Consider the following 26505-nt stretch of genomic DNA (forward strand, 5'->3'; position numbering starts at 1 on the left):
CTGCAGCGCCGCCCTCGCCGTGACGCAGCGCACCAGCTACACACATCTCTGTGACGTTTCCACACAGAAACACTGGGTAACGCAATACGGAAGAAAAGTTAAATTCTGTGCTACGCGGTGGCACGCATGCAGGTTGGTCATAATGAATGCACGTTTGATTTGTTTGTTTCGTTAATTGCTCGTACACGGCATACTTTACTTATTTTTGTTTTAAGGTTTTGTTAAAGGTAAAGTGCCGTATCTAGGTTTCTTTTCTTTCTAAATGAACGTCGCAACATACGCAGAAAAGGATAAAGCCTGTGGAGATTTGCCTATTGGTAGTTTGTTTTTAAATTGTCACGACGTTCTTACAGCTCTAAACAGTATATATGTTTATATATATTTTAATTTCTACATAAGATATTTTACAATTTCTCTCGAAACAAAGGCGTTCAATAAGTAAGTAGAACCTCTTATCTGAATCCAGTTTTCATTGTCTGCTGCTTCATATAATGTTTTAATTGACAGTAAATGCACTTGTTCCGCTTACAAAAAAATAACCGTGGCTATGGATCTCAGCTTGCTTAAAACAGTGACACAAAAAATGAAGTGGCCATGTTAATACGTGGTTTTTAAAAAAATACGTGCGGGTTTTGTGAGTTGGTACTGCGGGGAGTGCGCGTGAGTAAATTATTCAACGTCTTTCTTGTTATATGTTTGCATTCTTTGTTTCGTTTCAGTAATTTTTTTTTGTCTGGGAAAAGAAATGTCTCAGAAAGAAATTAAGGAGGCTTTTGTCAGCAATCTGAATGGGACAACCCTGGGAGAGATCTCGCTGGGTTCAGCCCTGGCGCCGCTGTGTTTGCTCAGCAGGGGGCTGGGGCTCATCTTGTATTTTCTTGGCAAAGGCGTTTTTCCCTTTCCCTGGAAGGTCCATCTTCTTCTGGACTTCACCGTGGTGGTGCTGCCTCTCATCCTGTCCTGCACGGTGCTGAGTGACGCATTGCATGTGGTGATCGTGAGTCTGGCTGCCTTCGATGCCAGCATGCTGTTCCGGGTGTACCACAGGAGGAAGCACAGTCCTGCTGTGCCCTTCAGGAGGATATTCAAGGACTTTCTGGGGAGCTCCTTGGAGACGGACCGCGTCCCCTTCGTTACAGTGTTCCGAGTGCTCGTCAACGTGAAGACCGCCATCAGCATCCTCGCGGTGGACTTTGCGATATTTCCCAGGCGCTACGCGAAAAGCGAAACCTACGGAACGGGAGTCATGGATTTTGGTGTGGGAGCCTTCATCCTGGCTAATTCTCTCGTCTGTCCCGAGGCAAGGAGGAAGCAGTCCCCACCGTCCAAGTTCGCCCATTTGACTAAGCAGCTGCTGTCGGTTTGGCCCCTGGTCGCCCTGGGCCTGGCGCGGCTGTTGAGCGTCAAAGCCACGGGCTACCATGAGCACGTTTCAGAGTACGGGGTGCACTGGAATTTCTTTTTCACTCTGGCCATCGTGAGGGCGGTGGCCTCCTTGCTTCTGTCCGTCTTCCCGGTCAACAGGTCGTGGCTTCTGGCTGTAATCATTGGTGGGTCCTACCAGGCGGCTCTTGAGTTGACGGACCTCAAATCCTTCATCTTGAATGGCAGCGACAGAACAGGTGGATTTGTGAGTGCGAACAGAGAGGGCGTGTTCTCTGTCATCGGATATGTAGCCATCTACATGGCTGGGGTTCAGGTGGGACTTCATGTGATGGAGAGCAGGATGGTGGTGAAGGACTGGATCAAGGCAATAGCCCGTCTCCTCCTGGGAAGTTTTGCGTTGTGGGCTGTCCTGTTCGTTTGCCAGATGTTTGTGGAACCAGTGTCCCGCAGGATGGCAAACCTTTCATTCGGCATCTGGACAGTGGCCCAGTCCCTCTATTTTCTCTGCTGTTTATCTGCTGCGGATCTTGTTTTGGCTTTTGCCAAATTTCTGTCCAACTGCCGTTCTGTGTCATCCTCTTGGAGTCCTTCTCAAGCCCCTCAGACACAAAACAGTGACTCCAAATCCAGCTCGGTAGTCAGAAAAATCAGGGAGGACATAGAGGGGCTTTGTCTCATTCAAGCGGTCAACAGAAACCAGTTGTTATTCTTCATGTTGTCAAACATCATGACAGGTTTGACAAATGTGATGGTTGATACTATTCATAGCAGCAGTGTGTTTTCAGTATTTGTCCTGGTTTTCTATATGTTTGCAAACTCTTTTATTGTCTATGTTTTACATCTCCAGAGAATTACAGTGAAGTTCTGGTAGCCATTTCCATTAATGAGATAACCTAGTTGGTTTTAGGTGCTTGGAAATATTACTCCTATCTAAAGAACAGGGGTTTGTGTAGCCCTGTTTCTACAATATTGATATTACGTGCTGCTTAAAGGGATTTCTGCGTAAGTCTTGAGTTTTATGATATTGACTCTTTGAATCGCAGACGTTTTAGCATGAGTCGTTATTTGAAATTAGCATGATCTCAAAAACCCTGAATGCCTGGTGCAGGTATTTTTTTTTTTTAACTGTAGAGAGTGCAATATTTGTTTTAAACAATGTGGATCAAAATGTTAAGGCCAAATGCATGGATATGAAATATGGGAATCTGTGTAATTTAGAACAAACTCATACTGAGTTCCTCAGATGTTATTCCACTCAGGCTGTGTTACATAGTTGATGTAATTAATTATAACAATGATAAATTACAACCATGTTATTATATTCTTGAATTCAGAATTTAAATCAAGAATTTATTTAGATATAGTTATATACAGTATAATATAATTGTCTGCTTCACTTGTTTAAAGACGTCCCATGTCAACCCAAAGAAACATTAGCTTTGTAACTGAAAGCTGTACAGGTTTATACTTTGTCCTGCATATGCAATGTAATGGGTTCATTTTTACAGAAAACTTTAGATGTTTTGCTGAATGTATTATTGATTTATTCTGTGTATATGCCTAATTTAGGTTGTGTAATTATTTTCATTGCAGGGAGATTGTAGATTAAAGAATTAAAATCCTTTTAAGTTGGCAGTTTTTAAAATGTTCAGTTAATTTTCATTTGAACAGTCTGATGTCTAAGCAACAAGAATATATGAATTTGTAAACAGCTTTTGTGATTCCTTAGCATGACACTTTAGATTTGAATTATTTCTTAGAATGTTTCTTGTATCTTTTAATAAGTTAGAGTCCTAAGAATAAAACCCAAACAGTAAATGACTGAAACTATGAGTGACATCTTCCTTGAATTACAACTCCAAGGCATATTTTTAAGTACAAACAAGTGACAAAAGTTCAAAGCTGAAGTAATTCACGAAAGAACGTCTCAGAATGGGCTAGTTGAAAGGGATATTACATTTCCTTCAAGGCTTCTAAAAGTTTTTTAAAATATAATGGCTTTAATCACGGTGACGATTGCATTGATGATTTTTTTTAGCACAAAAAATGTACATAAGTGCAAAGATTCACGAGTGTAATTGGTCTTCTTGAGCATAAAATGCCTAAAACGCAAAGGTAAGTCCGTCACCAAAGCAAAGCCCATCATATATAACAATTAAATGTGAGACGTATTCTATTTTAGAGAAACTAAACCACAGCCTCTCTGGTGCTCACAGTGGTGTAAAGTGGAAAGCAATATTTAAAAATTTAACTTCCCCGCTCATATCCCGCGCCCCGCCCCTCCTGTCACGTGTGATGACGCCACACTCGCCTGTCTGGAACTACTTTCTGCAACGTCTCTCGGGGGTCAAAGGTTGTTTTGAGATCCTGTCGCCACGTACGCTTAACTGTATTTCTCGGCGCAAAAAAAAAAATAGAACAATATATTGTTTAGCGTTAAGCCGCTGTGAGTGAAGCAAATATAATATGGATTATTTATTTTTTACAAAAAGTATTTATAGAATATTATTTTTCAGGGAAGTGTGAAATTTCACGACGTGATTTCTGATGAGACCTGAGCTCTGTGGCGGAGTGACACGAAGGGCGCGCTCAGGCTCCTTTCTGACGCTTCGGTTTTTTTTCGAATCGGCAGAGAGGCTGGGGTGTCGCACGGCGAACTTGAATATTTCTCGTACGTTTTGCGGGGTGATATTTCCGAACCCTACGGGATGACAGTTTTAGTTTGTGCGGGTTTTTTTTTTTTCTTCCCATCCCCTCGACCCCCCCGGAGTTGTTAAAGAGTGCCGCTCGGTCCGCCGGCGAACCAGTTTGAGTCAGTTTGCGGGGTCTGTCTCGCGATAGGGAGGTGGAGCGCAGCTGCGGGGCTGTTTCGTGAAAATAACAGCAGCAAATTTCACGAGTCTCCCTGAAAGTTTGGGAAAAGTTAGACCCCCAGAAGGCTGTGGTGCTCGGGCGTCGGAAAGCCGAACCTCTTGATCAACTCGGGGGGGGAGATCCGTCGGTCTGTGAAGGATTTTTTTTTTTTTAACTTACGGCAGTGTCGTACGGTGTGGTTCGGCTGCATCAACATTTCGGGGTTGGAAGTATTAAGCTACAGCTGTCGCTGTTGTTGTGTACGCGGTTTTTTTTTTATCGCCCTTGCACTTAACTGTCTAAATAATTCGGGAGTTTGTTTTCTGCATCGAAGGGAGGCTACGAAGGGTCGGTTATTTAGCCGGCGCCTGTACCATATTGAGCCTGAAGCGGTGGGTTCTGCGTCGCAAACGCGGTTTTGCCTGTAATGGGTCAAAATGTAAAACACTTGTTACTGCTGTTGCACTCCCTTTAGGGGGGTATTTATTAATAATCCAGCCGGGTGGGGGACACAATAGATGCAACATGCGATGCGTGGGGCTGTGCACGTCTGGCTGTCCGAAGTTGACATCTTGTTTTCCGAGATTAGCCCAAGCTTCGTGTTAAGTTTTTGCGAGGTGCGGCAGCGTTGGGTTATATAAAACGGGATCTCCCCCCCCTCCTGCACCTTTCTCCCAACCCCGGTGGTGACGGCGAGCTGTGTGTGCGTGTGTGTGGCCGTGGGAGAGGACGAGTGGAGTAACCCGGGCTGTCCCCCTCTGTGCGCAGGCAGCGGTGCTGGCCGGAGCAGACGAAGACATGGCGCGCCTGGTCGGAGTGTGCAGAGACGGGGAGGACGATTTCCACTTCCTCGCCCGGCAGATCCCCCTGTACATCGATGACACGCTCACGGTGGGTTTCCGCCACCCCGGCCCGGCCCGGTGCCGTCACGTATTTCGCCCCCTTTCCCCCGCGGAGACGGGCTGCTCACTTTGGCAAACTGCGGGACAAATAAACACGCCGAGGCTGGAAGCGGCGGCGCTAGGCCTCTGTGCTAGGCAACAGGCCATCTTACGAAGTGCGTTAAAACTCAGTCGTACCGGGGCGGGGAATGAAATGAAACACCATATGCATTCGATGGGAGATCTAGCAGCCTGTTCATAAAGTTTAATGTTTCTACAACGTGTATTTCTGGAGTTGGATTGTGACAAGTGAACCCCTCTGTTTCGGGCCCTCTTCGGCCCTGGAGCCGCCGATCATTCTCTGCTCGATCAGCTCCTTCCTCCGGCCTCCTTGTTCATTCCTGATTGCGGTGCCAAAGGTGTTTAAAAGAGGGCAGAGCAGCAGTAGTTGCTATAACCATTTTGTCACTTGTGGTGTTTCTTGCTGGGCTTTCGTTTAAGCGTACTGGGAAAGGTGTGAGGTCATTGATTTCTCATTGTATGGTTCTTGGTTTTAGATGTCTTGATAAGATGTCAGGAGGATTTTTTAAAAAATATAATTGGTAATGGTTTTGGAGGAAAGCGATGCAATTTTATTATTAGCTTTTTATGTGGGGTGTACTTCAGTTTCTTAAATATTGCAATACTTAAATACCATATTTTAGAACCTGGCTTTCATAACATGCATTTACAAGTGTGTTTTGGTTAAGAAACAACAGTTGCTATTTTTATTTTTTATTAGAAGTAGTTGTTCGCGTTGGTTATAAGTTTGCTCTCCAGACCCTTTAGCTTTTGTCCAAATCATTAATTTGTGATGGTGCTGTTATTTGTTTTTAGTTCTTGATTTGGTATCATAAAGATGTTATTTTATTAATGCATTATCTGTAATGTGCTTACCTTTGTTTGTAGTATGGATTGGAGGATAAAATATTGGGTCATCCAAAAATAAAGTACCAAATGAAGATGTACCCTCTCAGAAAGATATATGGTTAGACACAATAAATATATTCAAACGTCTTAACCTCTTAACATCATGTAGTTCTGTTGTGAATAACAACATGTCCATTTTTTCCAGATGGTGATGGAGTTTTCTGATAATGTGTTGAATCTTGAAAGTTACCAGATTAACAGTTCACAGATGAAACAATTCATACAGGTAAGAAAGTTGTAGGTATAGCTTGAAATGAGTATTGAGCAAGTACTTCCGTGCTTTAAGGATCTCAGTTGTTAGTAGAAACTAATGAAAGTATAAACTGTCACTTGTTGTGCTGCTATTTGTGATTTTGTTGCAAATCAGATGCTGTGTCATGATATTTGTTAGTAGTAGAGTATTTGAACTCTTTACACATGGTAGTGTAAAGTGCTGTATCATTGAATATAGGAGGCATAGGTTTTTACCAGTTGGTATATGTGCATTTTGCTTATACACAACAGTATTTGAGTTAAGTGATTTTTGCCTTTTAAAATTCAAAACCCTTTTCTGTAATGTTCCAAGGTGATAATTCTATTGCTATGGATACATTTTTTGTTGGAGATAAGGGAGCAGCAGTTGACTGCCTCTCTATTTTGTGCATGGGACAATCTTTGAATCTAGACTTAAAATCTCTAAATGTGGAGTGTAGGCAAAATCGACACTTCAAAAGGCTTAATAAAGAAATGACTTTGGGGAAATGCACTATGTTCTTAGGTTTGCTTTTAACGGGAGTGAGCCACTAATTGCAGCTTTATCTAACCTGTTGCCGTGCTCTGTTCCTGATGTTTCATTCCATGTGTTGCAGTATCACAGCATGCTGAAGCACCAAGACCTGAACATCGCCATGATGGTCACGTCCCGGGAGGTTTTCAATGCCCTTTCTCAGCTGGTTCCATGCGTGGGCTGCAGGCGCAGCGTGGAGCGCCTCTTCTCCCAGCTCGTGGAGTCGGGGAATCCGGCCCTGGAGCCACTGACAGTGGGGTCCACTGGTGTCCTCTCTGTCACCCGGAATTGCATGGCAGATGCAAAAAAACTGTACACTTTGTTTTATGTTCACGGGTGAGCTCCCCCACCCCATATGCTTACATGTCTGTGTGATTGCTTTTTGAAGAAAGCTTTGTTTGTCACATAAGACTGCAGGTTTTAAAATGACGTGTGTCTAAGAAGAGGAACTGTGATCTATTTCTGTTGGCCTGAACAATAGAGGGCCGCCACCTATGCTAGTACATGGTATAATAGGTCCATTTTCTTTTCAAAACAAACAGGACATGAGCTGTTTGTTCTTTAGCAAATGGAGATTAACCTGTGTGTGTTCAAATATGAAAAGGCATGTTTTGTTTTATTTTATAGGTCAAAGTTAAATGACATGATTGATGCCATTCCTAAAAGTAAGAAGAACAAGCGCTGCCAACTGCACTCTTTAGATACGCACAAACCCAAGCCCTTAGGGTGAGTCATGTTTCGTGCTCTTCTGTTTTACTCACAGCTTAAAAGGTCATTGTAATGCACATACCTTACAGAGGTTACGTAATGTGATGAAGGTTTGTTCGTTTTATCTAAAAAAAAAAGTCTGTGTTTGTCTGAAAGAAATTATGCTTTTAGAACTGAATTCTCAGCCAATGCCTTTATTAACATTGGAATTTGAGGGTTGAGTATTTTGCATTTTTAAAATCAAGACTTTCAGATTTTTAATTTCTTTGTGAACTACAGAGAGGGAATTGCAGAGAAAGTTGTAGTAATAGATAAAGACCATGGAGGAGGCAAGAAAGAAATCAGATGTAGCATCCTTTTTCACTTTGGACCATTTCAAGCACCCAGCAGGTAATCAGTGTAGTATGTTAAGAAATAGCGTAAGACGTAAAGGCAGGTTTCGATTTTTATTATTGTTCTCCTGCACTAACATCATAACCATGGGATAAAGTATTTACTGTATGTGCTCCGATTTTCACGTTTTTGATTTAACATGCATCAGATGTACATACCATTAATGCATCCTAAATAATTTCTTTCTTGAATATACTTGGCCACAGTCAACAACCGGCAACGCGACTGAGAGTTCGAGACCATATACATTGTGCATATCTAGCTGCGTGCCAGTATGAATAGCGTCGCTTGGGTGACACACAGGCAGCTAGGCAGTCTTTGTCTTGGTGTTCTTCCACCCACTGTTGTCTCTCGCTTACTATATAAATTTAGCAAATGTCTTTAATCTCGTAATTTGTACCTCATGTTCATACGTCTAAAGTAAAATCATTGAAACCCCAAAACAAAGCCAGCTACTCCTTGAAACAAAACTGAAATTCAATGCAAAGAATTAACATTTGTGAAATGCGAAATCTCAATATCTCCATGAAGCAAAATGTCTGTTCTGCAAACAAAAATGAAAAGCATTTTGGTGTCCCATCTTCATGGAGGTTTTCACCAGATATAGGAGAAATAACTTACTGGAAGGGGTGCAACACAGAAAGTTAGTCACACTAACTTACTGTTAGCGAAGCCTTCATTGATAGTAAGCAATGGTAGTAGTAGATAGTGGCTTTTTTGTGTTGTATAATGTCCAAGAGGAGCTACAATCTGCATTTTAAACCTAGAATACTCAACAGTTTTGAAAAGTGGGTGCGTGTGCATAGTTTATTAAAACAATTAAACCATTAATTATTGTAGCTACCTAACTAAATTATTCTAGATGTTTTTGCAGGTGTACTGTATCATTCTTCCTCTACCTAATTTTTGATTTCTTCAAGTCGTGAAACAAAATGAGTTTAACAAATAATGTCTTTTGCAGGGGCAGCTGGATGGATGTGTGGGAGCTAATGTCCCAGGAATGCAGGGATGAAGTAGTTCTAATAGACTCTGCCTGCCTTTTAGAAACCTTAGAAACGTATTTACGCAAGCATCGGTAAGACTCTTCTGATGAGGTTTTGAAATGTTAAACTCCCCAAAACTTGAAACAGAGTCCACTTATGCCTTCATGAAGGTGCTTGGACAGAGGAGCTTTCATTTTGTTTGATCCCGTGTTTGTTTCCTTTGTTTTGCAGGTTTTGTACTGATTGCAAAAACAAGGTACTGAGAGCCTATAACATTCTCATTGGCGAACTGGACTACAGTAAAGAGAAGGGCTACTGCGCCTCTCTATATGAGGGCTTGCGGTGCTGTCCACATGAGCGACACATCCATGTGTGCTGCGAGACGGACTTCATTGCACATCTTCTAGGACGCGCTGAGCCCGAGTTCGCTGGAGGGTATGAGTATGTAATTTGCTAGAGTGGGCTATCTAGCGCTTTTTGTTGGCTTTTCAGATTTTTGTTGTCCGATACCAAAATATGATTGATATTTTAACCAAATGCTGTGTAGAAAATGAGAAATGCCCAGATCCAAGAACATTTTTAGTTTCTCTGCAACTAATGTCATTTCAGTCACGGGATCATTGCTCCAAATCAGTGTTGATTTTAAACATTTTGATATTTATTAGCTGTATTCAGTACATTTGTGTATTGCTCTGCTGGTTTTGTTATTCTTTCTTCAATCAATTATCTAAAGTTTGTTGTAAGGTTGTAAAGTTATTGATTGCACTAGCATGATGAGACTAGCAAATCTGCTCTGTGATGATCCTTGGATTTGTGTTACAGAGCAGTGATTCAAAAGAAGTATTACGGTAAAGTTCATGTACGTTCCACATCATCTGGTTCCAGGATTATTTTGATAACTGATTAAATATTTCTTAGTGTGTTGTCATCTTTAATTGGCCGTGTGGTAAGATCAAAATGTCCAAGCATGTGTGCTGACTTGCCTGACACACTAAAGGCTCTGTTGCATGAAAACCGAATAAACTGAAAATCAGTGTTCCCAGTGTATAACATAAGCCAGAGTTGTTTCACTGTTGATGAAAATTGGCATTCAAAACAAAGACTTGCTTAAAAAATAGAATAGTAGAACTGCTTAAGGCATAGGTGAAGTATTAGTAAGGTTTGCTGCTTGGCAGATCTTAATTTTAACATTTTGTTCTTTATATAGGTAGTTTTTCTTGTGACTGAACTGACATTAACAGCTGTTAGAAAAGTTTGTAATTCCCATTGCCTTATTCTGTTATAGAAACATGTTTGGTATGTGATTGATTCAGTTAAGGTTAGCAATTAAGATGAATGCATATCCAAATTAAAGTGGTACATCTATGTTTTTTGCATGCTTTGAGCTGCACATTAATGTTTTAAGGATGAAATACCCCAGATTTATTGGCACTTTTGTATAGAATGCATTTACTAATACTGCTTCTGTGGGCTTTCTTGCAAATAGTTCCTGTTTTTTACATCCAAGAAATAGCATTTTAGTCTCTTGATTATCCTTTGAAATATTTAAAATGTTTGAATCAATGTGCTGTACGTCACTGTAGGTTTTGTTCAGTATCTGTAACTTTCTTACAGGCGCAGGGAAAGACATGCTAAGACCATTGATATTGCTCAAGAAGAAGTTTTAACCTGTCTCGGCATCCACTTGTATGAGCGTCTCCACAGAATCTGGCAAAAATTAAGAGCTGAGGAACAGACATGGCAAATGCTGTTTTATCTTGGTGTTGATGCATTGCGCAAAAGTTTTGAGGTTGGTATATAGCATACCTGCAATGCCAAAAGTCTTGATATTGTAAGCAATGATATTAGGAAGTCTGATTCTCGGGCTTTTTGGGAGCATAATCTTGGATTTTGTAGTGTTAAGTAGAAACATGGCCACTTTTATCAATATTAATCCTCTGCCAGTATTTCCTATTAAATGCATGGGCAGCCTGTAATTTTAACATTTGTATTGCAATGTCAATAACGCTTATTATTTTGTATCGCTGTTGGTATTATTTCCTCTCTGCAGATGGCAGTTGAGAAAGTGCAGGGAATCAGTCGACTGGAGCAGCTCTGTGAGGAGCTGTCCGAGGAGGAGCGAGTACGAGAGCTGAAGCAGGAGAAAAAACGACAGAAGCGCAAGAACAGGCGCAAAAACAAGTGTGGTTTCGACATGTCTGGGCAAGAAGCGGAGGACAAGGAGAAGAGCCCGGATGAGGTAGGTTCATGCCATTCTGAATCAGAGCGGAAAACATTCACACTGACGTTTCCATAATTAAGCTGCAACGCCATCTTCATTGCTGTGCTCAACGTTAAAAAGTAAAGGTTTGCATTGTCATTCTATGCATTTTTAACCAAAATGGAAGTTTGTAAACTTGATACGCAGTGTGCAATGTGGAAAACTAGAGTGGATGCTTTTTAATTAGTTTTTCATTATGTATAATTTTATACTGTTTTAAGGTATTAAAATGGGAACTGACAGGAAATTATAAATTGACTACTGCTGAGCAAAAACCCAAGAGTTTTTAGGCCTGCTTGTTAGGTGACAGTTGACGTTGACGAGTGTCCAGTGAAGGTGGTGCTTGTTTTCCCCACAGTGTACGTGCTCTTTAGTCAGAGCACAGCTTAGATTTTATCAAATGATTTTGATTTAGAAAGGAGTTGCTTTCCTTCCACTGTCATTTGCTATCTGTGTGTTTTTGCCTCTTTTAGGGTTCCTCTGAGCCTGTGGAGGGTGGCTGTAAGGCTTGCGGTAGTACAGAGGAGTCAAATGGTTGTGTTGAAGTCATTGTTACAAATGAAAGCACCTCTTGCAGCTGCCCTGGTAATGCAATACTGGACTCGCCTAAAACAAAGAAAGGTCTTGATTTTCTTCTGTATTACATAATTTAAATAAGAGTAGTGCAAATGACTCATCAGTTGCACAAATAACGTGAGAACTTGATTTACATTAAGATGAAGATAGTAGTCAGATGTATAGGAACGGTCTTAAATTTTGTAATGTTGTCAGTTGGATTAAGAAGACTTTTTTTTTTACTTGATCTATTCTGTATTTATAAAGATTAGACTTCTTGAGTGATATTTTCTAAACCAGGGTTAACCTATGCATGGTGTAATGCCACTTGATACTGTTTTGGGGGGATTTTTATTCCTGACTCAAGAGAAATGTAATGAATTTAACCTAAACTCGTTTTCTTAACTGTGTCCATAGGCTTATCACCCCATTGCAATGGAAGTGATTGTGGTTACTCTTCCAGCATGGAAGGAAGTGAGACTGGGTCTCGAGAAGGCTCTGATGTGGCCTGTACTGAAGGCATTTGCAACCATGATGAGTCAGGTTGGTTTTGGTTTTATTACAATCCTGAGAGAAAGATTGACTTGCTTTCCGTATCTAAACTGCTTCTTGTCTCCTAAAGGGGATTACTCATGTGGTCATCGTTGTGTTGAGGACAAGGAGGAGGACGGAGTTGACAGTTGTGTGGAGTGTTGGGCAAATTCGGAAGAGAACACGAAAGGCAAAAATAAAAAGAAGAAAAAGAAGAATAAAATGTCATCCTGTGGAAACGAACACGTAGGTGATGTTGGATGACTATAGTAAAAGGTTTTGCAGCTACACATGCTTATTTTTCATTAGCAGCATACCAAGATATTTTCTTGTCTTTTAGTGTCATAAACCAGGGAGCTGTCTTGTGGATGCAAACAGAAGGGAGAACGCAGGGAATGCACACCCTGACCTACACTCCTGCAGAACCAAAGAGATGTGTGCTAAAGCTTGCTGCGAGTCCTTTGCGAGCGTTGCTCTCCAGTTGCCTTGGGCAGAACATAGAAAAACAATGAACCACTTTCCAGCGCCGCCCTTAGAAGCATCCTACTGTGCTCGTTGGGACAGCAGCACTAAAAGTTTAATCGAGCTCCTTGTAAGTACAGGCAGTCAGTCATTTTTTTTCAAGCTGAAAATGAATGTCGTTGTTTTAGAGCACCTTATACTGTTTTAATTCCTTAAATGGAAGTAGTAGTCCTCAGCTGTAGTATAGTACTCTGCTAGCCTAGAGCTGTTGTTTTTGCAATGAAATGCCCTCAGCACAGGTGCTATGAAATGTTTTTCTAAAAAAGCACCACAAAAGGGTTATTTGGTGATCACTTCTTTTCCTGTGTTATAAAGGTATCTGTTCTTCTCTAGGCATGTACACATCAAGTGTATTGACCCCCACTCCCAATAGCTTCATGCGGGCTTTCCTAGTTTAAAGCATTAGATTAGAAGAACAATATTACTCATTTAACATACAAAGGCTTGTTCTTGTGATTACAATTTTTTGGTAAAAGAAAGATACTGCTGCGTGTACTGATTTACCAAAATGTTTGCTGTGGTTTAAACTGAGTTTTTTAGACTTTAGACGGAGTTTAAAATGCATGCAGACCTTGAATATGGACAGTGCCCTTCATATTTAGAAGCATTGCACTGTTACATATTTCAACAGGGACGTGAAAGAAATGGAAAACACTCATGCTAATTGTCATGTAGTAATTTGTAAATACATTTTGCATGGATTTTTTTTTTTGTGTATTTAAAAAATGTAGGACTGGTGCAAAAATGTTAATACAAAAAAAACTTAATTTCTTGTCAGTTGTAACTCAGGGGTGATGGTGCAAGATGTTAGCAGAAGCACTAGAAAATTGATTTGTTTCTTAAAAATACCTATGAAATTCCAGTTACAAAGCAGTACTGGGCTGTAATCCTACTTATGCAATAATTATGTATAAACAATTGTCTTGAAAACCCTGGTCAGGGATTAAAGGTTGGTGATTCCTCTCAAGACATAAAATGTGTTTGTTTTTTTAAATAGGATGAATCGGAAGGCACTTCTGATGAAGAAAACTGTCTAACGCAAGATGAGATCCAGTCTTTTGTGGAAAACAATCAGTCTTTCTACAACAACAGAGATCAGTACCGACAGCACCTGAAAGATAAATTTACCAAGTACTGCCGCTCAAATGAGCAGAAGCAGCCGGTGTGTCGCGGTGGATGGTTGACCACAATGGGAGTAAATTAGTAATAGAAACCGCAAAGCAGCCCCGTCTCTTTACTGAAACACTCATAACGACCACTGCGCCTTTTTTCAAATTTCTAAAGTACATTTGGTGTCTTGTTCAATTAATCTTTTTTTCATTTTAAATGTGATTTCTTTTTTTTTCCCCCCTTCTTGTCCTCTTCCCTTCCTGCCCCACTGTGCTGTTTCTTTCAGACATCAATTTTAGGCTGGTGGTGGAGAGCACATTCAATATGATCCTCAAGCTTTCAAGCTATGACGTTTGGGTAGATGTGGTAGCCTGTCTTCTCTTTTAAGCCATTTTCCGTTTGTTTCTTTGACTGTGACACTTCATTTTTAGTGGCAAAACGTTCATGGAATAAATGTGTACAGAGAATTATCTGAATATGAGATTTTACAGAGAATACATCCGTTTATAAAATGGTTTGGATGTGATGTGAAAAGCGCAATGTGCAAAATTTAAAAAATAAAGAATATTTATTAATATGCATTTTTTATGTATGTGCTTTTCTTTGACTCTGGTAAATGTGAAAGATCCAAGATATCTTTAATTGTTTTGGGGAAGAGGGAGAATCAAGATGTTTACAGTACTGAAAATGACAGCAATTCAAAAAAAGAGCTTTTAAGGTGTTCAAAAATGGCTCGTAAGATTTTCTTTTGTACCTGACAAGCAATGCTTTTAGGATTTACAGTGCTAATTCTAGGCTTGTTGGACATTACCTATTTCTCATACTGGGGACTGCAGGTTTTTTTTAAAGAAATCTCCAGTGGATCTGTTTCATTGAGAACACTGTCCTGAGTGGGACAAACAGTCTGTGGGTAAACTATCCCTAAGGAGCTTAACTGTGCATTATGCGTGTGTGGTTGATAAGATCATTTCAGGTGTAGTATTCAGTTTTCCCAGTTAACCCTGTTAACTTTTTCAAAGTTAAAAGTGTGTAGTTGGATAGTCTCTAGCCCAATCCAGGATTAGTAGTTTTTGCACATATGTGGGTTGAAAAAAATAGGATCTGCTTGAGTTTTTCCAATTTCGAATGAAACTTAAACTTTCGTAGGTTCTGTGAAGAGAAAGTTTAACATACTATATCTTTTTTTTTTCATAGGTAATCTGTATCTTCCAAAAAACATTCTCGTACGTACTTATGTAATATTGAAGCCAAATATAATTTCAACGGATTTGCCACTAGATGGCAGTAAGCAGTACTCCTGGGTTCGTTGGCGTTTCGGCTGGGGAATCTGAGGGGAATTTTCTGGAGAAAACTTATTTGTATGCTTTACCCTCATTTTGTAATGTTTTCTCCCATTAGGGTTTTTTAACGATTTGTGTGCATTTATGCATCGTGCACGTCTTACATTATAGACAATAGCATTTTTAATTGGTTTGCTTCGGGTCCAGTCTGCGATATTGTTTCAGTACTCGGAGGTTCTCTTGAGAAATATACATTAGCACTTCCGTCAATGTAACTTCGGTTTTAATATCAATTGATAAATGTTTATATGCTGTGTACAATGAAATTTGAAAATCTGGTTTGAACAAACGTCTGGCTATCAAAATAAAATGCATTTTATTAAATTGATCTAGAATAAATAAACCGTTAATGTCTGAAATTTGCTTGAGCTTTTCAAGCGGCAGTGCAGACATTTGAACGGCTCCTATGTATTAGATCGGAATTAAAAAGCATTTATTATCCTGTTTAATTCGATTCTCATAAAACAGGACCGTTCCAATTAAGCAGTTCATCGGGACGTTTTAATTAAACGTAGCGTGTCAGACGCACTCGAGAGTATTCGGGTTTTTTTTTAAATGACTGGTAGCCGGGTTCAGTAAAGTAATTATATCTCAAAATATCCCATGATTTATGGTTATACGAGGTGTTTTGAGGCGGTCACGAATTCAGCTCCAGGCGATTTCTCAGGATGACGGGCGGCGACATACCTTCCCGTAACAATGTTTGACGCCACTCAGTGCAACACTATCATTACCATTTAGATAAGATGATAACGAGCAGGGATAAAATAGCTTTCCGTTTGCTTGCTACGGTAGTTCTCACGAGTGTCCTGTGTTTCTTCCCCTGGGCGTCAGGGGGCGCCCTTCACACGGAAAAGGCGAAAGAGCATGCGAGTGGGAGGCAATGTGAACCACAGTATTTGCGTTTCGTGCTCCCCCCACTCCACCCCCCTCCTTGCCTTTTAATATTTAATCCGGAGCTCTGGGATTGGGTTTTCTTGGCGGTGCCTTTTCCTGCAGCCGGAGAGGACGAGATTAGGCAGGGTTGAACGGCAGTGTTGCCCGCCCCTCTCTCTTTCTCTCTCTCTCTATATATAAAACACAGACACGCTGGTAAGGTTTTTGGATTGTGGAGAAGAAAAAAAAAATCGCCCGCTGGTGCTCGATTTCTTGCAAAAGTTCCGACTGGCTCATCTGTCCTGGCAGGCATGGACCGCTGGAGAGGGAGGGTGGCCCTGGTGACCGGCGCCTCGGTCGGGATCGGGGCGTCCGTCGCCCGGGCTCTGGTCCAGCACGGCATGAAGGTGGTCGGGTGCGCCAGGAACGTGGACAAAATAGAGGTGGGAGATGCGGACAGCTCTAGGGTGACCAAGGCGATCCCCCCCCGCTACCCTCCCCATGCCCCGTTTTTTTCCGCCTGTCTCTCTTGTGAGCCAGCAGCGGCTGCCCTGCGGGACGGGCGCAGGGGGCGAGTCGGGGCAGTGGCGTGAAGCGCGCAGTCCTTTACCTGAGCCTGCTTTCCTCTCTAACGCAGGTTTAGGATTCGGGCTGTTTGTTGTCATCGCGCATATTCTGACGGGCAGTACCGACTCGTTTATTAAATCCCGCAACACGCTATGGGGGCTGAAATCCGTTTTTTTGGGGGTGCGTTTGATTCGTATGTGAGTCTTCAGGTTGTCTTTTGAGGAGGGACGGGTCCTGAAAGATGGGACGCAGAGAAAAGAGATGAGCCTCGTGTGCAGGGGTCGAGGGGAATACTTTACCCTGATTATAGAGTCTGTTAAAGACTGTAAAGAAGAAAGCGTTTTCAATGGAGAGCGATGCAACCCTTCGCAGCTGCTGTGATCTGTTCGTGTCAGATTTTTTACTTGTAGCAGGAGGGTGAAGCCGTCATCTCTGAAGGTTACCACTTTCTTCCGCTTTACAGTGTGTGCGTACTCTTACCTGTGTGAGAGGTTGTTTTCCGTTCAAAAATTATAAAGCTACTGTATGCTTTTATCTCGTCTTTGGCGCTCTTGAGCATGCAGGTCCATAGGTCATGAGTCAGGTTGAGGTAGTAAGGCAGTTCTTTTCAAAAGCTAAGCTTTACAAGTCTCCGCTGCTGTGGAGTTTGGGACCTGCCCTGCAGCAGACAAGCCTAATTTTACCACAGATCTCCTGTAGAAGGATGTCGAAAACAGACAGTTTCCATAGAGCCTTGGTTCAGAAACACTGCTCTAGGTGTTAGACAGCCACGCACCTCTGAGCAATGTAGAACAGCATTCAGCAGCATAGATTGTGTAAGGTCATGAAAACAGCCATTTAAGAGGTCAGCTGTGCAGGGTTCAGTCAAACATTAACTTTGCTGCTTGAAAACTGCACTTAATAATAGTAATTGCTTACACTTATATAGCGCTTTTTCCTGGACACTCCACTCAAAGTGCTTTACAGGTAATGGGGACTCTCCTCCACCACCACCAGTGTGCAGCCCCACCTGGATGATGCAACAGCAGCCATAGTGCACTCACCAAACACCAGCTCTCAGTAGGGAGGAGAGTGATGAAGCCAGTTCATAGATGGGGATTATTAGGAGGCCATGATTGGTAAGGGCCAATGGGAAATTTAGCCAGGAAACCAGGGTTACACCCCTACTCTTTTATGGAAACACCCTGGGATTTTTAATGACCACAGAGAGTTAGGATGAGGGGTGAGCACTCCCTGCTGGCCCCACTAACACCTCTTCCAGCAGCAGCCTTAGTTTTTCCCAGGAGGTCTCCCATCCAGGTACTGGCCAGGCTCACACCTGCTGAGCTGCAGGGGGCTGCCAGCTGTGAGTTGCAGGGCGATATGGCTGCTGGCATTTCGCCTCCTTGGGCTCTCCTAAGACTCTTCACTGTTGTCCTTTGATGGGGAGCAGCAGTCCTAATGTCTTAGACTGGTTATTAAATCTCGGTTAAGCAAATAAATTCATTGACGTTCTAGAAAAAAATTGACAAAATTCGAATCAAGGGATGAATATCCAGAACGTCCTTCTGATCGGAAGCGATGGCACTGTTTCGGGGGGGGGAGGGGCGGCTCGGACCGTGGCAGCATGTGCGCTGTTGTGAATGGCCACAGTAAACTCATGATCGGCCTTTATCAATCATGGCCTCCTAACAATCCCCCTCTATAAATTGGTTTCATTACTCTGCTCTCCTCCCCACTGAGAGCTGATGTGTGGTGAGCGTTCTGGCGCACTATGGCTGCCGTCGCATCATCCAGGTGGGGCTGCACATTGGTGGTGGTGGAGGGGAGTCCCCATTACCTGTAAAGCGCTTTGAGTGGAGTGTCCAGAAAAGCGCTATATAAGTGTAAGCAATTATTTATTATTATTATTATTATTATTATTATTATTATTATCATGTGGCTTGAGCTGAAGACTGCACAGGGTGCCTGTACTATGGCTTTCTCTGACTCGGAGTCCTGAAGGAGCGTGTTGATAATGTTATCACACCGCCTGCAGTGCTGGGAGTGGTGGTCTGAGCCCTGCCCTCTGATCATACGGGGTCATACCCGCGCTGCTGGGACGGAGCGAGGCAATAGACAGACCAGTATCTGTACGGAACGTTGAAAACCCTCTGGGATCTAGCATCCCTCACAGCCGAGCTTTGTGTGGGACAAACAGGACCACCAGGCCAGGGAGCTTGGCCCTCCCCGATTGTGAAGCAGCTAAACAGAGCCGAGTCAAGAAGATTTCTTTTAACTTTTTCCTCCAGCTGTAAAACAATAGATAAGAGATAAGATACAATCCCTTTATTGGCCATATACATGTCTTGCAATAGGTATTTGTCTTTTCACAGACCCCAGCTTGCTCTCCATGAGACACACAGACAGGGTCAGCTGTTGAATTATTAGGATACAGTCTGGAGTTGAAATACATTTTCAGCTCAAGTGTGATTTCTGGGCTGATCCCATTTTTCTAAACAACTTGCTAAATTTAAGACGGAAAGTTCAGCCAGTGTCTTTTGTCCAGTGACTGCAGTCTAGGTAGCTCTGTAACTAGTGCTGTTTTGCCGTTGGATTCCCAATCTGACATGTTTATAGCTGCCCATGTTCAGCCAGATAGACCCCACAAAGCTGGCATTGTGCAGATCCTCAGAGGCACATCAAGATCACAGGCCCTCTGTAATTACGGTTAAACAAATGCTCTGAAAGAGCCTTCTCAGTGTTTCTTTGTAGCCTCTCAATGCTTTACAGCTGTGCAAGAACAGCATTCCATTGTGCAAGGCAACAGTGTGATCAGAACCTGCTGAATATTACAAGAGTATTTTTGAATGGTTATCAAGAACCATTCAGCCTTAATGCCCTTTGGGAAACGTGCTTAGGCACCATAGGTAAGCAAAAATGAAAGTGGAAAAGGTATTGACGTCTGTGGAGAACTAAGTGATGCTATATTGTATGCTCTGGCCGTGACAAGTCTCACTCCTAATTTGTAGTTTCGGGTAGCCTTTAGATCCCAGGAGTGAACTTGTTTACTGTATTTCCAAAGTTCCCACCAGCTTGGTTAAAGACCATGCCTTCAGAGGAGCAGAGTCACAGACGAGACTCAGGACATTCAACCGTTGACCACTGACTGCTGACAGCTGTTGAAAAGCTTTATTGCTGCAGAGAATGTCTGCCCCTTGTTCTTATTCTTACACTAAACTGTAAACAGGCGCCGTCCTTCAGAAGGGATGTAAAACCGAGGTCCTGACTCTCTGTGGTCATTAAAAATCCCAGGGCGTTTCTCGAAAAGAGTAGGGGTGTAACCCTGGCGTCCTGGCCAAATTTCCCATTGGCCCTTACCAATTATGGCCTCCTAATAATTCCTATCTATGAATTGGCTTCATTACTCTGCTCTCCTCCCCACTGAGAGCTGATGTGTGGTGAGAGTTCTGGCGCACTATGGCTGCCGTCGCATCATCCAGGTGGGGGCTGCACACTGGTGATGGTGGAGGGGAGACCCCATTACCTGTAAAGCGCTTTGAGTGGAGTGTCCAGAAAAGCGCTATATAAGTGTAAGCAATTATTATTATTATTATTATTATTATTATTATTATTCATGGATTGAGCACTGAGAAGAGGAGGGTGAACATTTGTAAATATTTTAGTGAACTGAAGCAAAACCACTGAGCGTGCACACACTGAGGGTGCATATTTAACCACGGCAGGAGGTTAATATTTGATTTTTTTATGCCAGCATCAGTGCTTCCTTAGAGGTGTCCAGCATGAATGGTTCTGCTCTCTGGCTGTTCCACCTGGCGTTTGGTCTTGTGGAACTGTAGCTGCCAAAGGTCAGGCCCAAGGTAGTTGTGAAGCAGATTTTGTCGCAGACGTGGCACAGTGAATTAATTACCCGCAGGAGTTCGGCTCAGTGAAGACTGAATGGCTCAGGCAGTGATGTTGCTCATTTGAAGGCTAAGCTCTATAGTCCAGATGTCACCAGCTGGGTTGCAGGCTGTGCCAGTCAGGGTTTGGGGGGGGTCACCCTCATTGAGGGTCATGTTGAGTTTGCTGGAGTTTTCCGGAGTGCCCCTTTGTGACTTTACCAGGTACCTATGAGCCCTGATGCAGTGTCACCTGTTAGAGTGACATCGCTCCTTCGGTTGCTGTTAAACCTGTAATTCCAAATCCCAGCGTGGGACTGAGGATGAAAAGTAATGGAGTACTGAAAAAACAGAGCTGTATGAGATGTATTACAAAAAAAGTCATGGTCATGATCATACTCTTTTAAGTGTGTGTGGGGAGTGGACTGGAGCACCTGGGGTGAAGGACCTCACTGAAGGTGCAATAGCAGGGTCTCCAGAGGGAACCTGAGACCAGAGGCTTGCCCACTACGCTCCACTGTCCCCGTACTCATTAGCACTGCTGTTGGAGCAGGCCCTCGAGTGATGCCCTGACTCCTGCATTGCCGGGGCTCGTATGAGGCACGCGGACGGGCTGCTCTGACACGCCCACCTGCGGCGCCCTTCGTCACTGGACACGTCCCTGGGCCTTACGGGAGAGCGGTCTCCGACTGGAGGAGCCTGATGATGCTCCACGAGACGGTGGAGTGGCCCCTTTCGCTGGAAATTCCCCGTCCGATTCCTCCTTGTTTCCTCCCGCCGGCACAGTGGTTTTTGAAGGTGGGTGCCGAGGGCATCTTGGAGCGAATTCAGCCTAAATAAAGTCGATTTTTTCTCTCCCATTGTTTCGTTCGGTTTTCGGGGGGGTCACCTGTTTCTCTGATCACCCTGTTGGTGTGTGTGTTGGGGGGGGGCAGTATTGTTGCCGCCAGTTCTGTCTTGGAACGTTAGAATGAGAACGTGCGGGTGGGATCAGAAGCCCCTCTGCCACTGTGAGCGCAGGAAATCAAACCCCTGAGCTGTGACAGCGACACTGTGCCGAGAGCAGGCCAAGCTGAGCAGAGAGCTCCTATTCGCTTGAGCCCCCTTTTAAAAAAATAAACGGCTAGAAATCTGTCAGCTTGCATTTCAGCTCCACTCGAAATGTCTGCTGCTTCACGAATCTCCCAGAAATGATGGTTTGGGCAGATTCAGTGGTATGAAAGGACATTGGGCCATTTTGTTTCCCCGTTTCTTGCGTAACTTGTCATTCTTTTGCCTGGTTACATTCTTTACTGAGGTAGTTAACAAGCCCAGCAGAATTAATGGCTGAAGAGAATCCTCTGGCTTCCAGCGAGGAGGTGGATGAGAGCCGTTAATTGTCCTTGCGCTATGCAGCACGGCAGTGCAAGTCTCAATTTGTTTCCCTGTGTCAGATTCTCTCGTTCACCTGTCAGCCGCCCCTGTGAGACCTGGGATAGGCTGCTGAGAGAGGCCCTGGCCCAGCATCAGGAGAGGGGACAGAAAGGCATGCTTCATGAACAAGGCCAGGGGGGAGTCTACTCTCCATCTGCCGGTCCCTGCGAGCTGCAGAATTGTTTCTTCCAGCCCAGCTTTGCCGTACTTAACCACACCAGTTATTTGCTTCCTTTGTCAGCGCAGCGTGACCCTTAGCTAATGATTGAAGACGCCTGTGAAATCCTGAAGGGATTCCAAGACCAGGGCTGGAGATCGCTGATGTAGATTAACCCTTTAAGGAGCCAAAAAGGGTTTTTGTTTGATATATAAAATAGGCCATTCTGACTCATCCTTGACCACAGTGGGCTACGATGGGTCTGGTGTCCTCTCCCAGGATTTAAAAAGTGACCTTTAAAAACCGGACACTCTGCTGTACCCATGAGCCCCTGCTGTTGTGTCCAATTTCCTCTGTGACTGGAGATAATGCTTTTGGACAGCAAGGACGCACACTGGCATGGCCTACTGTGCGGCCTGGCAGAACAGCATGCCGTGTTGTGATTTTGGAAGCCTGGGTGAGGGACAGGTGTGTGTCAGATTGCATTTGCTGTCCTTTTGCTTGAAGTCCTGTTTGCACTGCTATTGTGATGAAGGCAGCAGATACACAAAGGTGTCTTATAAATTAGTAGAACATTTCTTGGGGGGGGAGAAGTGAGGGTCAAATGAAACACAGTAAACTGTGCCCTCTTTTTCCATTGCGTGGTGGAGCTGGAAGTCTGTCAGTTTGCTCCCTGTCCCACTGTGCAGTGCATCATACCAGTCATGCACACCCTGTTGCCTGCTGAGCTTCAAATCCCCCAGAGCAGATTTGCTGAGCTCTGACTTCGCTGCACAATCGCCGGCCATGCATGAGTGGAATTCGCAGATACGCTGTTGTTCTCCGGATTGAGAAGCAAGCCCTCTCTATTAATCTCAGGAGGAATCTCCTTGAATATGTAGTACAGTATTTCCTGTAACATTTCTGGCCCAAGTCACTGACTGCATGGAATATTAACTCTGCCTCATTCTTATCACGAACAGGTCAGGCTCAGTTACTCTCTGGTGCCTGGACTCTATTTTCCCCATATCTTAAAATTCAGAGTTTAAAGTCTCATTAGTTTTCATGGCCATGCTGGCGGAGGCTGTGTTACCTTCTTAGAAAAGGCCCACAAAAGAAACGCCATAAATCACTGGAGAGCGTTTGTGAAACTGAAAGTTTGTTTGTATAAAGCGCCAGCAGGGGTATACTGGCTGAAAGCTTTTCCAATGACAGAGCCTTCCAGTGTTCTAAAGATACAAAAATGCGGAATTTCCTTTATGTACCTTAAGAATGTTACCAGTGGTACATTTTCCACACTCTTTGCAGTTTTCCCAGGATTTTACTGTGATCTTTACTGTGCATTTTCAATACCATGGTGCAAATTATGATCTGAAGTAGTGATGTGTAGAGTGTTTTCCTAGAGGGGAGCAGTGTCAAGAAAAGAGACTTGTCCTTCCCTCTTGACTGTTTCGCACACTGACTCACTAGTTTAAAGGTTAAGGCACTAAACAGCAAGGTGGAGGTTATCAATGCCATAAATGTATTTGCCTGCCATGTCATGGGAATGTTGGTCTCTCAATGAACCACACTATTATCAAGAAAACCCACAAGGTCTTGGAATATGGCCAGCTCTGATTTGATTCTCCCAGCTTTTACCTGTTTTGGCCTTGAGACGGTTGTACAGTGAACAGACTGGCTTTAAGGCTGGATTTATTGAGTTTGAGTTTTCCATTTAACAGTTTGAATTCTTCATATCAAATCTATCTGTACAGTGCCCTGCTTAACTTGTGTTAAGTGTGTATGTTCTTATGCATGTATGTCCAAGGAGTATTTATGTCCTTAGGCTCTAGGTTTAATTTATATTATTCACTTTTGACACGACCACACATGGTATCCTCCTGATCCTCCACTGTTAATACTGTTTGGAACACGTCCATCAATGCTGTACCTTCAAATACAATCGCATGACATGTGACAAGTGGAGCTGTGGGGCTCCTGTGCACTGCTGTTTCGTTAAGACACAGTTGTAGGAGAGCATTTAAATTGGGCTTTCCCATGTTTCTACCCTGGGTGGCACTGTGATTAGCCTGGCAGTGCTGGGGCCCTGGGTACAGTTCCAGGCTTGGGGTACTATGTGCATGGAGTTTGTGTGGGTTTCCTCTGGGTGCTTTTTTAAAAGCATGCTGGTAGGTGGATTGGCGTCTGGGAAGAGAGTGTATGTGTCAATGTTGGTGTGCCCTGTGATAGACTGGCGTCCTGTCCAGGGTGTATCCTGCCTTGTACCCATTGCTTGCTGGGATAGGCTCTGGCTGCCCTGTGACCTTGAATTGGAAGAATTAGAAAAAAGGCTAGAAAAAATGGATGGATACCTCTCACATACTGTATTTTGGTGGTGGTGAGAAAGGACTCTAGGGTATAGGATATGAGAATAGAATATTGGTTGTATATTGATGGCTTGAGAAACCCTCTGCTTTGTATTGTTAGCATATCTTTAAAAATAGATCATGAGCAACCTTTCAGAAGTGTGTCGCTTAAAAATGTTTTTTTCACCATGCAGGTTTCTGCCTGTTGATAAGGCATCATGCTCAACACTGATAACACTGTTTCTCTTTTATCATTTTGTTTTGTTGGAGATGATTAGGGCATTATCTGGAGAGCTACACATAAACAGAAATTGCTTTTTTGACCTCACATATGTACACGATCATTCTTGGAGAAAGATCAGAGGCGTTTCTGGGCTGTACATAGCTCTTATTACAAAGTTCTATAGTGGTCAAATATTTTAAGGCAGCAGCATGGGTAGAGCTCTGAACTTCAAATTTTAAGAAGAAGAAAACTGCAGAAATGTGTACTTATTGCTGACTTGTCACATGTCAGGGCTCAAGAATCAGAGGTGTCAGGCCAACAGTGAGTCAGCGCAGTGCTGTGGTTCTGACCTAAGGGTGAAGGCCTGCCAGCTCTCGTTACAGGGCAGAGATATCCCCCCGGCCAACTCTCCAGGACAGCTGAGTGACGGCTGGCTGTCGCTCTGTTCTGCCTTCTTTTTTGCAGTGTTTGCACTTGTTCCAGTGGGAGGCTTTACAGTTAACTGTTTGTGTACAAAACACTGCAGAGTCGAGGACACTGGACAGGGTTAAAGTGCCGTCACTGGGAACTCTCAGCTGGTGGTGTTTGGACAGGTTCTCTTGTGTTTTAATTTCAGCTGGGCCGTGCAAAATGGCAGGTCACGCCTGAAGATGAAAGCAGAGAAGCAGGTTAGGGTACTTTAGTTGTGATTGTTTCTATAAGCAGTGTGGCAGGAGAGCTGAGCACACAACCCATCACACCTAGGAATGAGCCATGATGATGATGTTGGTTGTAGGTTGTTAACAGTTTTCAATCTACAGTCCAAAAGCTTAAAAGGAAACCAGCAGCACACACTCGTATACACTTTGGAGCTGTCTCCTGTCCACATTTCTCTCGGCTCCTGGAAGCAGTGTGCAGGCTGTGAGTGGACTCTGCCGGCTCAGGTGTTCAGATTGTCATGCGTGGCTCTGAAGGAGACTCTTCAGCCAATCCAAGGAGATTAGTCCTAAAGGCAACAAGCGCAGCTAGAGAACATTTAGAGTCCCTGTTCCACATGTCCCCAAGGTGCTCTGTTTCTTTTTAATTAGAAATGCATGTGACACACTACAGTTCGTCTTCATTCACACTTTTATAATACTCTGGAGTGGCTCTGAACAAAAGAAACCCCTGCCTTCTATGTCTTGTGCACGGTGGAAGGCTGGATTCCCTGCTGTTGAATTTCACTCAGGCACAGCAAGAGGCACATTCTTGATTAGAAAAAGTACAAGGTAGTTTTGCAACCAAAGTAAGGTTTACCTCTCACCTAATAATAAACTGGTGCACTACACCGCAGTGCACAAGAGCAGTAAATGCACAGGCTTATGTTAAAGGTCATGAAAGAGGCAGAATGGGAGTGGGCCTGAAGGGTTTGTAAACATCAGTGCATTCTGTGGCAAACTGTAGCAAACTTACAGTAAATGTCATTCTTTAAGTTATTTCAAACAAGAGGAGAGCATTGGCCCATCTGGGTAGTTAGGAGCTACCTAATCCAGAGGTCTCATCCAGCTGTTTCTTGAAAAAACAGCATGGCTGGGCAACTTGTTCCACCCTCCTACCTCCCTTTGAGTAAAGTGCCTCCGGTCTCATCCAGGTGTTTCTTGAAAGAAGCCACAAAGACACTCAGAGCCTGACCTCTGTCTCAGTGTGTCACTCTGATGTGGCAACATAAACAACTACATCTCTTTTCTAAGTAGCCTTTTCAAGCTCTGTGTTTTTTCCATTTTGTATTTATAGTTCTGTGTTTTTTCCACCTGCGTGGAGTACTGCGAACGTCATCTGCCAGGCGTTTGTCTGGTCTTGCATTTTATCT

At 43.3% G+C, this 26505-nt stretch overlaps 3 protein-coding genes across 12 annotated transcripts in view; all 3 read left to right on the top strand.

Moving 5' to 3' along the window:
• The first annotated feature begins 69 nt into the window (after positions 1 to 69).
• Positions 70 to 3374, top strand: pigw (phosphatidylinositol glycan anchor biosynthesis, class W). 2 transcript variants are annotated; one of them, XM_006640838.3, is made up of 2 exons: positions 70 to 132; positions 720 to 3373. In XM_006640838.3, the coding sequence occupies exon 2, from the start codon at positions 746 to 748 to the stop codon at positions 2255 to 2257; it is 1512 nt and encodes a 503-aa protein (XP_006640901.2). In that variant the 5' UTR covers positions 70 to 132; positions 720 to 745; the 3' UTR covers positions 2258 to 3373. The 2 variants fall into 2 exon arrangements, with proteins under 2 accessions (XP_006640901.2, XP_069040593.1); XM_069184492.1 differs by having other exon boundaries at positions 96 to 132; positions 911 to 3374.
• Positions 156 to 14498, top strand: ggnbp2 (gametogenetin binding protein 2). Of its 8 annotated transcripts, none has more exons than XM_015367627.2 (15): positions 156 to 317; positions 5008 to 5130; positions 6235 to 6315; positions 6938 to 7191; positions 7483 to 7581; positions 7843 to 7953; positions 8918 to 9031; positions 9171 to 9380; positions 10554 to 10728; positions 10990 to 11178; positions 11673 to 11820; positions 12172 to 12297; positions 12377 to 12531; positions 12626 to 12877; positions 13805 to 14498. In XM_015367627.2, exons 2-15 carry the CDS (start codon positions 5038 to 5040, stop codon positions 14009 to 14011), a joined length of 2214 nt encoding a protein of 737 aa, XP_015223113.1. In that variant the 5' UTR covers positions 156 to 317; positions 5008 to 5037; the 3' UTR covers positions 14012 to 14498. The 8 variants fall into 8 exon arrangements, with proteins under 8 accessions (XP_015223113.1, XP_069040591.1, XP_015223111.1 ...); XM_069184490.1 differs by lacking the exon at positions 156 to 317 and adding an exon at positions 339 to 438; XM_015367625.2 differs by lacking the exon at positions 156 to 317 and adding an exon at positions 3949 to 4057.
• Positions 14499 to 16228: 1730 nt separating this feature from the next.
• The window catches only part of dhrs11a (dehydrogenase/reductase 11a), a 28511-nt gene continuing 18234 nt past the window's right edge, over positions 16229 to 26505 (top strand). The window contains exons 1-2 of one of the 2 annotated variants that reach the window (XM_015367767.2): positions 16229 to 16349; positions 16443 to 16576. In XM_015367767.2, the coding sequence (XP_015223253.1) occupies positions 16445 to 16576 (132 nt within the window). In that variant the 5' untranslated portion in view covers positions 16229 to 16349; positions 16443 to 16444. Of the gene's footprint in view, positions 16577 to 26505 lie in introns of both variants that reach the window. The other variant, XM_006640839.3, reaches the window with a different exon arrangement.

The sequence above is a fragment of the Lepisosteus oculatus genome, chromosome 26 (genome assembly GCF_040954835.1).
Source record: "Lepisosteus oculatus isolate fLepOcu1 chromosome 26, fLepOcu1.hap2, whole genome shotgun sequence".
Classification (NCBI taxonomy): domain Eukaryota; kingdom Metazoa; phylum Chordata; class Actinopteri; order Semionotiformes; family Lepisosteidae; genus Lepisosteus; species Lepisosteus oculatus.

Excerpts from the sequence above, each read along its gene's own strand:
- ggnbp2 (XM_015367627.2), top strand. The coding sequence starts at position 5,038 with ATGGCGCGCCTGGTCGGAGTGTGCAGAGACGGGGAGGACGATTTCCAC. Across the intron at positions 9,032-9,170 it reads ACGTATTTACGCAAGCATCG|GTTTTGTACTGATTGCAAAA; the intron begins GTAAGACTCTTC and ends TTTGTTTTGCAG. Across the intron at positions 12,532-12,625 it reads CATCCTGTGGAAACGAACAC|TGTCATAAACCAGGGAGCTG; the intron begins GTAGGTGATGTT and ends CTTGTCTTTTAG.
- pigw (XM_006640838.3), top strand. The coding sequence starts at position 746 with ATGTCTCAGAAAGAAATTAAGGAGGCTTTTGTCAGCAATCTGAATGGG.